The sequence below is a fragment of the Stomoxys calcitrans genome, chromosome 3 (assembly GCF_963082655.1).
Source record: "Stomoxys calcitrans chromosome 3, idStoCalc2.1, whole genome shotgun sequence".
In the NCBI taxonomy this organism is placed as follows: Eukaryota; Metazoa; Arthropoda; class Insecta; order Diptera; family Muscidae; genus Stomoxys; species Stomoxys calcitrans.
The window spans coordinates 57,493,679-57,506,053 of NC_081554.1; the positions used below are offsets into that span (position 1 = coordinate 57,493,679).

The window sequence follows — 12,375 nt, forward strand, 5'->3', positions numbered from 1 at the left end:
AGCCTTAAATCCGGATTTAACGAACAGTGTAAACGGGGATTTTGACATAAGGGTGTATTTGGATACAACTCTGAAATTTGCTATATTTCTTCGGCTGGGCCAAGGCGGATTTGAAATGGTGGTCTAACGCGAACAGCCGGCCAGGTTTGACGGTTTTAAGGTGACAGATTTTTGTTTGCATTCTCTTTGTTGTTATCTTTTTTCTCGCATATTCTCTGCTTATGTACGCACACCTATACACACGCTCACACAATTTTCTTTGTGTGTGTTGGCTAAACGTAGATCAGCTTGATGACAACATGCCGGATTGCACCATATGATTTGTGCTTGTTGTACAGATGAGATCACTTTTAATTGTTTCGCCATGCTGCTGGGCATTCGACTTAACCTTCTATAGTGAACACTGGGTTTGATGGTATTAAAATGTCAGTTTTTGTTTTTGTTTGCATTCTCTTTGTTGTTATCTTCTCTCTCGCATATTTTCTTCTGATGTATACACATACGCACACAAATCGGTCAGCTTGATGAAATTAATACCCACCTTTAGACCAAATCAGTCTATTATCTTGTTTGGTATACCCTGCTGTTTAGAAAATAGCTGCAACCATATGTTTTGCTGTGTTTACATTCAAATTATTTATTAACAACTTTTTATTTCGCAACAGAACACCAAGGAGGGTGTACGTTTGGTCTTCGTATTTGTGTTTTCCCCCCCGATACAGTTTAGTATTAATATTTTCAACAAAGTGGGAATAGACAAATTGTCACCAATTTCGTCCCCTCCGTTGCTGTCTAAATTAATTTGTCATACCTTATTTTGCTGAAATGGTTGTGTAAATAGATTAGTGCAGCGATTAGAGGAATTGAATTGCGCTTATTGTGATCGAATAATATATACATATATATAAAACGAGCGAGCAATTTATATTATCTTGATCTAAGCAAAACGACATAATATAAAGTATAATATATTATTGTAAACAATACAATATGGAAAGTCAAGAACGTGCTTCTACTGTTGGGGATGATAATGAGAAGAATGGCGTGGACAAATCACAAACACCTATGACAAACGGAAATAACACAATGACGGTGTTGAAGGGTTTAATCGGCCACCGTGCAAGTAAGTAAGAGAAGATCCCAGGTAATGAAGAAGCTATGAATTAAAGCACAAAGTTCGTTTAATAGTGAACCTGTTATAGGTGACTTGTGCTTTCATCCTATTTGCATAGTCAAAAAAACGGGGCATTGAATACTGACGAATGTTTAGTGTAAGACATGTGTCGCGTAAAAAAAAAGTAAAAAAGAAACTAAACATCTAAATTTAAAATTGTCGACATTCATCATTTATATGTTAATAATATTTTAATTAATATTTGCAGATGGCCAAGCAACTCGCAATGAAGACTCATGGGAAGAGGTTACCATCGAAGTGCCCTGGGGAACGGTTCAAGGTAATAAGCCAAAAAAGTTTATCTAATCAAAAAAGATTTTAAACACAAGTCATTGTTAGTTGAGAAATGAAGGTGCTGATGTATTTTTTTGGTCAGCATAAAAAGCAATTTAACATTTGCCCCTTGTTTGATGATGCTTCAGAATGATTTTTAGTATGGCAACATCACATAAAAAAAAATATTTGTAAGAAAATTTAAAAATTGTGAAAACTCTCTCTTCTTTTCCTTATTTCAAATCACAATATGCAATGAAACATCAAAATGATTATGAATAGAAAGTTTGAATGCTAACATTAACAAAGAGTTGTTTGAACCAAAACATACAATCACATACACATAGTTTTCTTGCTTATTAAATACCAGTTTTTTTTGATTTTCGTTATAATTTACTAATGTTAATAGGAACATTAGAGTGGCCCTTATTATAATATCATGTAAACCAAATATGCTCTTGTAATGCTACCTGAATGGAATAACAACCCCCGGCTCGGCATAACCAAGCGCACACACAGGCTGGAACTTTGAGCTTCAATCCAGTTCTTCGTTATCGCGGGAAGCTAAGCTGGGAACTACCGGGCGCTTCCAGAGGCTGCGGATAGTGAAATGCTCGATATGGAGCAGCTACATCTGCATTCGCGGACAATGAGCGGAGAGTTTCAGTGAGAGAGCACCGGCTCTTGCTTAATTACTGAGTGCCTATGATACTCGATATGACAAGGCGAGTTATTGGCGCCTTTAAATAACCAATGGCCATTACGTTTCCGCGGCGATCGGTCGTAAGGAGCTATAAGAGCTTGACAAAGATCGCCACCTCCTCATGCAAATGTGGCTACAACAATAACAACCATACTCTTTAAGTTGAATAAATCACAAAAAAGCTGTGAAGAAAAAAATTGCTAATAGAGGGGATGTATCGGCAGCCGGTTGTACGTATCGGATTTACCCGGTGAAGTCCTTCATCGGCAACGGCTGCCGCCTCAGTGTACAACTCAATGCCACAACAATAACGAGAAGTAACGACAACCGTATTTCCATAAGAAAACTTACAGTTTACTAAGAAGCGGATGAATTGCAGAGTCACATCGCCGGTATGTCAGCGTTGTCGGCTTTGATCGATTTCTACCAAATTTGGCAAGTTTAATTTTTTAGGTCGGACCATAACCTGATATAGCTGTCATATAAACCGATCTGGGGTCTTGACTTCTTGAGCCTCTAGCGAACGCAATTTCTATCCGATTTGGCTGAAATTTTGCATGAAGTGTTTTTATGATTTCCAACAACTGTGCTAAGTTTGGTTCAAATCGGTCCATAGTTTTTCTTTTGCACATCTCCATGGTTAAGATGAAGCAGGTATAAAAAAGGCCTCAACTTTGGCTAACATGAAGCCAATCATAACCGCTACTTGATAACAAGTAGTTATGCTCTAATTTAGACGTTCCCACACTTATAACTTCTAACTCAATCGAATATAAAAATGTATTTCTATTCAAAACTGATTTCATCCATTATTTTGAAATTATAAGTATATCTACAAAACTGTTCTTTTTTATTTTCATTGCAGGCAAATGGTGGGGTAGTCGTAGTAGACAACCAATTTTGGCGTTACACGGCTGGCAAGATAACTGCGGTACATTCGATAGGCTTTGTCCCTTAATGCCTGCTGAAATTTCGGTTCTGTGTATAGATTTACCGGGCCATGGAAAATCTTCGCCGTATCCAAAGGGAATGCAGTATTTTTTGTTTTGGGATGGTATTTCTTTAATACGCCGTATTATACGGAAATTTGGCTGGAAAAATATTACACTCATGGGTCATTCATTGGGTGGAGCTTTAACATTCATGTACGCTGCAAGTTTCCCTGCTGAAGTGGATAAGTTGATTAATATTGATATAGCTGGTCCCACGGTGCGCAGCATTGAACGCCAAGCTGAAACAATCGGTTGGGCCCTGGATAAATTTTTGGATTATGAGACATTGCCGGAAACTAAAGTGCCTTGTTACTCTTACAATGAAATGGTTAAGCTTGTGCTAGATGCCTACGATGGCTCCGTAGATGAGGCCTCTGTAAAGATTTTAATGGAACGCGGCATGGAACGAGCGCCACAGCACCTCAACAAAGACGGCTATCATTTTTCGCGAGATTTACGTTTGAAAGTCTCCCTCTTGGGCATGTTCACAGCAGAGCAAGTGTTAACTTACGCAAAGCGTATACGATGTAAAACACTAAACATTCGCGGAGATCCTGGCATGAATTTTGAAAATCCCCAAGTCTACGATGAGGTCATTGAAATACTCAAAACAAATGCTAAGCTTGTGATATATAAGGTAGTACCTGGAACACATCACCTACATCTCGTCAATCCCGAACGAGTAGCCCCGATCATCAATGAATTTCTATTAAATGCATAAATAACAGAATTGTGATATCTAAACAGAAGTTTTAGTGAAATTGAATAGAACGAGTATAAAAGAACAAACCCGAGACGGCGGCTAAAAGAGTCATACCACGCATTCATACATATTTTGCGCGGTATTATTCGCAATAATTCCAAAAAATATGTAGTTAAAAATGCATATGCCCTGAGCTTGCTATGATTAGAATGATAGTAGTTTAATTCATAATTTGTATTATTTTTAACAATTGTAAATTGTTTTTCATATTTCCATTCCAAGTTCCAAAATGAAAGAACGTGGTTGTTGGTAATTCACGACATGTAAAAAGAAAATATATGGTATTTTAAAAGGAATTTGTTTTAAATGAAAATTTTAATTATGTTATTGTTGTGGCCACATATTTGAATGTGAATTTAGTGATGGGGGAGTTTAGGGTGGCTCTCATCCCAACGCGAGGAAACTCAATCACTTTCAGCTGCTCCCTTCATAATGTGGCATGGTACAATTAAAAGGTAGGGTCATTGGCACAACAACAAAAAATCAACCCCAACAAAACTAACTTGAGTGGCAAATGACGTAAATTGGAAAGTCGAAGTGGTTTTAGAAATAAACTTTGTTTTACAACTTATCAGGATTAACTAATAGAAGGTTAAACCTGGTTTACAATGCTCATTAAATACGGATTTAAGGCACTCGTCAACTGATTTTATAAAGGAAAAACAGATGATCGAGCCACTAAATCCAGATTTAAAGAGCAGTGTAAACGGGGATTTAGGTCACATGCGAAAACATAAAATGGATAGGCCCCATGAATATAATTAAGGATGTCAAATCTCCCGATTGAAGATGTCATCATATGGGAGACAACGTAAACAAAGAATGAATGTAAAAAGTTGACATGCTCAATGCTAAGTACTGCCAAAAATTAAAAAAATTGTGTGCCCGCTGATCGCTCAACCTTATTCAGTGAATCCTGACAACTTATCTTCTAAAAATATATTTTATATTTGTATTTTCATCATTATAACACCGTTTTATAGCTTATGTATGGAACATCGGATCAAATAGAACATCTATTTAAGATTGCAAATTTTGCCCATGAACATTCCACTAAGGAATAGGGGCAAACTTCTCACATATCAATGAGTGCAGTCCGATTCAAGTTTTAAGCTCAATGGTAAGGGGCCTCCTTTTTAAAGCCGAGTCCGAACGGCGTGCCGCAGTGCGACACCTCTTTGGAGAGAAGTTTTACATGGCATAGTACCTCACAAATGTTGCCAGCATTAGGAGGGGAAAACCACCGTTGAAAATTTTTTTCTGATTATCTCGCCAGGATTGGAATCCAGGCGTTCAGCGTCATAGGCGGACATGCTAACCCCTGCGCTACGGTGGCTTCCTTTTTAAGATTAAAAAAATATTTATCACGGCCGTGATATCAAGCTTTTGACATTTAGTTTTAAGGTTTAACTGCCCGGCCAGACCTGAATCCTGATAATGTGGTTGGCTCGATATAATGAAATTTGGGGATAAACGTGAAGTGGGAGTCATTATATGAGTACACTCCCTGTCCTGGTGAATCGGCGTTGGGCTCGATTAGAACCCTTCCTTGTAGCCACGGCGAAAAATTTAATGTGGTCTTATTTGTGCAACTACCACAAATCATATGATGCAACGCGCCATCCTGTCATCAAGCTGATCGTAGTTTTACCAACACATATAAAGAAATTTGAGTGCATGAGAATTGAAAATATTCAAGAAAGAAGATAACAATAAGGAGAACACAAACAAAAAGCTGACATCTTAATACCGTCAAACCTGGCTGTCTGTTAGCAGCTTTTCGCATGAGAGCACCTATATAAATCCGCCTTGCCTCGTAGCGTAGAGTTGAACCCCGTTTACACTACTGTTTAAATCCGAATTTAATGACCCTATCAACTGTCCCTTCATATTCAGTGTAAACGGGGTTTTGTAACCCTTTTATGGCTCTTAGTTAAGTGACATGTACATTGTTCAGGGAGCTTTGGGGAAACTGTTTGGACATGCGATGACGGATGGGCTTGGCATAAATCCCAGACTCACCTTGTGCTCCTTTGTTTTTATTATAATGAGTGGTGGTACTTTATTCGTATTCCTAGTGTCCTTTCCTGTCTCAAGTGCCTAGCGAGTTCATTTATCTTTTTGCTCCAGACTATGAGTACTACGTTAAAACGCCCCTTTAAAAATATCATCAGCTAGCGCCATCTAACGAATCAGAAAGTAGTATTTTTTTTACATGGCGACCATGAGAAAAAGTAATGAAAACATTCGGCAACACCCAATTTAAATACCCCAAACATCTGAGTTGCATGTATCTATCCGAGTTTATTGCGTTATCTGTATCGGCGCGCCGGGAAAAAGTTTAAAAAAGGTTAAATATAAAAATACAAAATATCGACATCTTTGAAGGACGCCTTTCTTTGCTTTACATTAATATTTGTTAAAAGAGTAAAACTTCTGCCGCTGTTTTTTTTTTATTTCTTTTCCACTTTTCAATAAGAACTGGGAGAGTGTTGCGGCTTGCATTTGTTTGAGAACTCTATACATATAACAATAGTGGGAAACCGGGAAAATAAAAGAAAGCCGGTTTTTCGTTTTGTAAATTTTCTATTGTCAATTTAGTACAGTTGATGCGGCTGTGCGAGAGCACTTGCTGGTGTTATCCCCAGAGCACGTATACATGTTTAGTGTGTGCATTTCATTTCTGCTCTCTTGGTGGTGGTTTAAATAATTTCGAGTTTGTTCCCCTTGTTTTCCACACATTCAACACATTCTCATTTGCTGGTTGCCATTGTGTGGGGTACATCGTGTGTGCATTCGTTTATGTGATTGTGTGTGTTGAGTTAATTTTTTGGGAACAGTTGACTCGTATTTTATTTTGCTCTGCTGCTTGATTCCATTCCTTTTAGCTTGATTGTGGTGTTATTACGTACGTAGCTATCTGTCCGTGCGTTTCGTCTGTGTGTGTATAATTTTGTCGTCACTGTGGAATTTAATCAGTTCGCGGACGTTTTTGGTATATTTATGCTTGCTAGCCGACCACAGAGTAATAATAAGAAAAATAAATAACCATAAAAGAGCCCTAAAAGCATCAAGTGTGTGAAAAAAGAAAAGTAGTAATTGTGAAACCGCTCTAATAATGGCTACGAAATCAAAACGCGCGGGTACTGCCACGCCCCAGCCGGGTAGCACCAGCACTCCTTTAATGACTGGTGCCCATCGTCCATCCAGTCCTTTGAGCCCCACACGCCATTCGCGTCTAGTGGAAAAAGCCGAATTGCAAAATTTGAATGACCGTCTGGCAGCCTACATTGATCGAGTACGCAACTTGGAGACAGAAAATGCCCGCCTATCCATTGAAGTACAAACAACACGCGACACCATAACTCGCGAGTCCACCAACATCAAATCTATGTATGAAAATGAACTTGGTGATGCCCGGCGTTTATTGGATGATACTGCCCGTGAAAAGGCTAAATTAGAAATCGATATTAAACGGCTGTGGGAAGAGAACGAGGAATTGAAGGCCAGATTGGATAAGAAAACTAAAGAATGCTCTATAGCTGAAGGTGAGTTTAGTGGCGCTTGTTGTTTTCATTCTTATTTTATTTTTATTGTTCATACAAAAAACTAGCCGCTTAGACATACGTACATGTGTTTTTCTTTTCATTCTTTTTTGTTGTATATGTCAAGTTCTATACATATTTGACAATTTGCTACATTCGAATGCGGGTGACATTCGTTAGTACAGCAGCAACCAGTGTTGCCATCTTCACATTTATATTTTTGCGTAAAACTGTATTGGGCTTGCAATTTAGGGATTTCTATTAATAGGTTTGTTTTTGTTTTGCTGCTCTATATGGGGTCAGTATTAGAGGCTATATATTAAACTATGCCGCACATTTGTGCTTCATATATGTGAAGCAAAACAAAAACAGGCTTAATGTTTTGCTTGTTTAAATGTTGTATGATGATTAATAATTAACTGTGTTATATGCTTTCTTTTTTAGGAAATGCTCGCATGTATGAGTCACGTGCCGCTGATTTGAGCGCCAAATACAGTGCAGCAAATGCAGACCGCAAAAAAGCTGTTGATGACCTTAACGAACTTCAAAAGGAACTTGATCGTCTACGCAAGCAGTTGGAAGAAGCTCGTAAACATTTGGAAGATGAGACATTGGCCCGCGTCGATTTGGAGAACAATATTCAAAGTCTTCGTGAGGAATTAACTTTCAAAGATCAAATTCATTCACAAGAAATCAATGAGACTCGTTCAAGACGTCAAGTGGAGATAAGCGAAATTGATGGGCGTCTCTGCGAGCAGTATGAGGCTAAATTGCAACAATCACTACAAGAATTGCGTGAGCAATACGAAGGCCAAATGCGGGCCAATCGTGACGAGATTGAAATGTTGTATGAACAGAAAATTAAGAATCTTCAAGCTGCTGCCAACCGCAACTCAGGAGCCGCATCAAGTGCTATTGACGAGCTGCGTGCTACCCGTACACGCATCGATACTTTGAATAGCCGCATTAATGAATTGGAATCAACAAATGCTGCACTGAATGCTCGCATTCGTGACTTGGAGCAGCTTTTGGACAATGAAAGGGCTCGCCACAATGCTGATATTGCTGGTTTGGAAGCCGAATTGCAGCGCCTTCGCGAAGAAATGGCTCTACAATTGCAAGAATACCAGGATTTGATGGATATAAAGGTAATTGATACAAATAAATTTAAATATTGAAATCTTTTAGGAGCCAATTTACATACAGAGGGCGGCTGAAGTGTAAAACCTCATGTTACGAGGTTTGGGTAATATTTTCAAATATAGTCAGAATTGGTGTTTGCGTCCAGCTATAACACTGAACGTCTTATCATTGAGCATAAACTTGTATAGGACAGCACTTATTGACATTAGAAAAGTATCGCCGCTATTCCTTAATGGAACTTGTATAGGACAGCACTTATTGACATTAGAAAAGTATCGCCGCTATTCCTTAATGGAATGTTTATGAGCAAAATTTTAGCGATGAAGGGACAAACACGGCCTAAAAGTTATGTGATGAACACGTCAAACATAGGGGCGAAAGATGGACGTCTCAAACTATTCATTCAATTGTTGAGATCTGATTGATGTATAGCAGGTGGCTTCGTTTATCCAGCCATTAGTGGTATAAACCACGTCCAATCGAGTATATAATTTATTAATCACGTCCCAAGGTGACGTTCCTATTCCAGGATGGGGCGTTGGCATAGAAATTACTCTGCCGATTGCATCTTCTCCATGCATTCACCACTTTAAGCATCCTTTCCGTTGTGGATTCTTTGTAAAAAAGGTCAAACACTGGCACGTGTGCTGATTTCATGGTTGTTGTTGTTGTACACTGAGGTGGCAGCCCTTGCCGATGAAGGACTTCATCGGGTCAATCCGGCTGCCATGGGATTGATGATTTTATGGTAGGAATCCGCTTCATAAGTGATTTATAGCTTATCGGCAACCTCATTTCCCCATAACAGCGTAACCTGATAGTCATTCGGGGAGTATTCATTACCCAAACTCAGAGCTTTTAGCGCCGCGCGAGATCAACATACACCCAATCCCGTGGGAGCCGCTTGTGCGTACCGGATTGCGCCGATCCTTCATCGGCAAGCGCTGCCGCCTTAGTGTACAACACTGCTACAACCACGTAAACCATGAAAGTCTAACAGAAGATTTGTTTTTATAACATAGGTTAAATAATGGAGGCCATTGTTGCGCAGAGGTAAGCATGTTCGCCTATGACGATGGACGCCTGGGTTCTAATCCTGGCGAGAACATCAGAAATAATTTATACCGGTGGTTGTCCCTTCCTAATGCTGGCAATATTACACCATATGGAATGATATCGAGGTGTCGCACTACGGCTCGCCGTTCGGACTCGGCTAAAAGGAGGCTGCGTATGATTGAGCTTAAACTTGAATCGGACAGTACTCTTTGGAGAAGTTTGCCCTTGTTCCTTAATGGAATGCAAAATTGCGTTAAATATACAGATTCTGAAATCCTGAATCTGCCTGAACATAGTTGGGCCAGAAGTGCTGTGGTTTGTCATGGGAGGTTAACATCTTCAGGTGCTATGGGTGGCAGTTGGCACCAAAAAACGGCATTCACTTGGTAGCTGCTCACCGTTTCCGCCTATGTTGGTAATCTGTTAAGAATTGAATGCCGTGTATGTATGTGGTAACTATTTTGTGTGATTGGGTAATTGCTCCTTCAAAAACATGGTACCCCGAACCCTGCTATCAATAAGATATAATAAGATACAAATTTGTCTAAAATTTCTGAATTTTCAACTTTTCTTACTAGGGTTTCAAGTTATTGCTATGACTTCAAATAATCTTTAGATTCTATTCTATAACCAAAAAGACCAGAGTAAATTTCTTTCCGTTTTTCTTGAAATTTTCCATGTTGAGTTCTTTAAAGATCTAACATCAATGCCAAGTATTGTCTAAATAGAATCATTAATTAATGAATTTCTGGTATAAACTGAACTCCTTATGTTTTTGATCACTAGAGCACATGGTGATATTTTGCATGTGGACTTGTGGGAACGACTTTCTGTAAACATAACATAATGTTAAGCTCGAATAGAGAGAATTTAATTTTTGTATATGTTTTATAAATTGGCCAGTTTCTTCATGGGCTTTTTTCCATTTGGATGAAAACATGACTTTTCTAATACTTAACGGTTTTTTTTTCTAGGTTTCTTTGGACTTGGAAATTGCTGCCTATGACAAACTCCTGTGTGGTGAAGAATCCCGTCTTAATATAACCCCAGGCCCAGGGTCTGCCACTGCCAGCTCTTTTAGCCAGTCGTTGCGTTCTTCCCGCGCCACACCCCATCGCAAGACCCCTATGCGTGCCCCCTCAACTGCCTCGGGAGCTTACAAGCGCAAACGTACTGTGGTCGATGAATCCGAAGATGTCAGCCAGTCGGAATACTTTGTAACCAGCAGCGCCAAAGGTGATGTAGAAATTTCCGAATTCGATCCCGAGGGTAAATTTGTCAAAGTTCACAACAAAGGATCCAATGAGGTACAAATTGGTGGATGGCAAATAAAACGCAATGCTGACGGCAAGGAGACCAGCTTTAAATTCCATCGTACTGTAAAAATTGATGCTGGAGCTACCGTCACTGTTTGGTCTTCCGATGTTACCGGTGTGACACACGAGCCACCAACCAATATTGTCATGAAATCCCAAAAATGGCTTAGTGGTGAAAGTATAAAGACATCCCTCTTCAATGCTGATGGCGAGGAAGTTGCCGGAGCGGAACGTGTTAAGCGCACCGTCATACGTCATATTTCACGCCATCGCACAGGTGGCCTCGGCAGTGGACGTCAAAGTGTATCTGTATTCGACGGTGTGGGCAATGAAGATTTGTATCATCAACAAGGGGATCCAGAACAACAACAAGGAGAGGAGAAATGCCGTTTAATGTAAATGTAAACAGAGCGAGAAACGAGAGTATAGAGAGAAGTGGCAGAAAAAAAGGAAATGTTTAAGGTGTAGTTTTTAGGAAAGGAGCGTATGTTAGACACAACTCCATAAACGAAGATGACGCGCAACTTTACTAATGTTCTATTCTCAAATAAGAAAAGAAATGTATTTGCTTCCTGCTCAAGTTCTCTTTAATAGATTAACTTATACTTAAACTTCTTCTTTAATGATTTCAATTTATTAATATTCCGAAGAACACAAAAACAAAAAAACAAAAGAGAGAACAAACAGAGAACCCTTGTACTATTGTATTTACACAGAGAAAAACTTTTTCATATGAGGGAACATCAGTTCAATTTTTAAAGGTTATATATGCTTTCTTTTTCTTTTAAATTTGGAACAAGCAATTCACTTTATGACCCCAAACTTTATATTTAGAACTACCAGCATATCAAACCCAGTTTGAACAAGTATCCATCAACTACCATTATTTGACTGCTTAAATATCACAAAGATGTATTTCGTAAACACATAACAATAACCGCATAGAAGTTGATACATTTAAATTCATAATAATTTTTTTTACAATTTGTTTCTACATTAAAGAGAGAACACTTTACACTTTATTTTTTTTTTTTTTTTTTTGTAACTATAAGTAAACTAACTTTAATTATAGTAATTATAAATAACAACAAACATGAGAAGAGAAATGCCTTTTGGGGCAAGACATGAAAATAAACCAACACAATGTACAAATTTATGTTTCATTAACAATCAAACAACTGGAGTGTTCTTTTTTCTAAATTTAAAACTAAATTTATATATATTTTTTTTTAATATTTACAAGAACAAAACTGTTGAAAAGTTTGTGCTATGCCCATCAATATTCGGAGATAAAAAGGGAGGATAAAACGCCATAATTTCGGCTTGTATCTTACCAAGCCAACTGCTATGTTGTCCTTCAGGCAAATAGTTTCTTCTTTTACCTGAGAGAATTCAGCAATTGCAAAAAAC

General features: G+C 38.5%; 2 protein-coding genes across 3 annotated transcripts; both read left to right on the forward strand.

Moving 5' to 3' along the window:
- The first annotated feature begins 571 nt into the window (after positions 1 to 571).
- On the forward strand, positions 572 to 4,201 carry LOC106083087 (probable serine hydrolase). The gene is made up of 3 exons (XM_013245931.2): positions 572 to 1,123; positions 1,383 to 1,454; positions 3,016 to 4,201. Exons 1-3 carry the CDS (start codon positions 991 to 993, stop codon positions 3,861 to 3,863), a joined length of 1,053 nt encoding a protein of 350 aa, XP_013101385.1. The 5' UTR covers positions 572 to 990; the 3' UTR covers positions 3,864 to 4,201.
- A 1,989-nt stretch (positions 4,202 to 6,190) lies between these two features.
- LOC106083071 (lamin Dm0) lies at positions 6,191 to 12,143 on the forward strand. Of its 2 annotated transcripts, XM_013245900.2 has the most exons (4): positions 6,191 to 6,255; positions 6,794 to 7,453; positions 7,895 to 8,598; positions 10,624 to 12,143. In XM_013245900.2, the coding sequence occupies exons 2-4, from the start codon at positions 7,024 to 7,026 to the stop codon at positions 11,362 to 11,364; spliced, it is 1,875 nt and encodes a 624-aa protein (XP_013101354.2). In that variant the 5' UTR covers positions 6,191 to 6,255; positions 6,794 to 7,023; the 3' UTR covers positions 11,365 to 12,143. The 2 variants fall into 2 exon arrangements, with proteins under 2 accessions (XP_013101354.2, XP_013101353.2); XM_013245899.2 differs by lacking the exon at positions 6,191 to 6,255 and having other exon boundaries at positions 6,496 to 7,453.
- Positions 12,144 to 12,375: the final 232 nt, after the last annotated feature.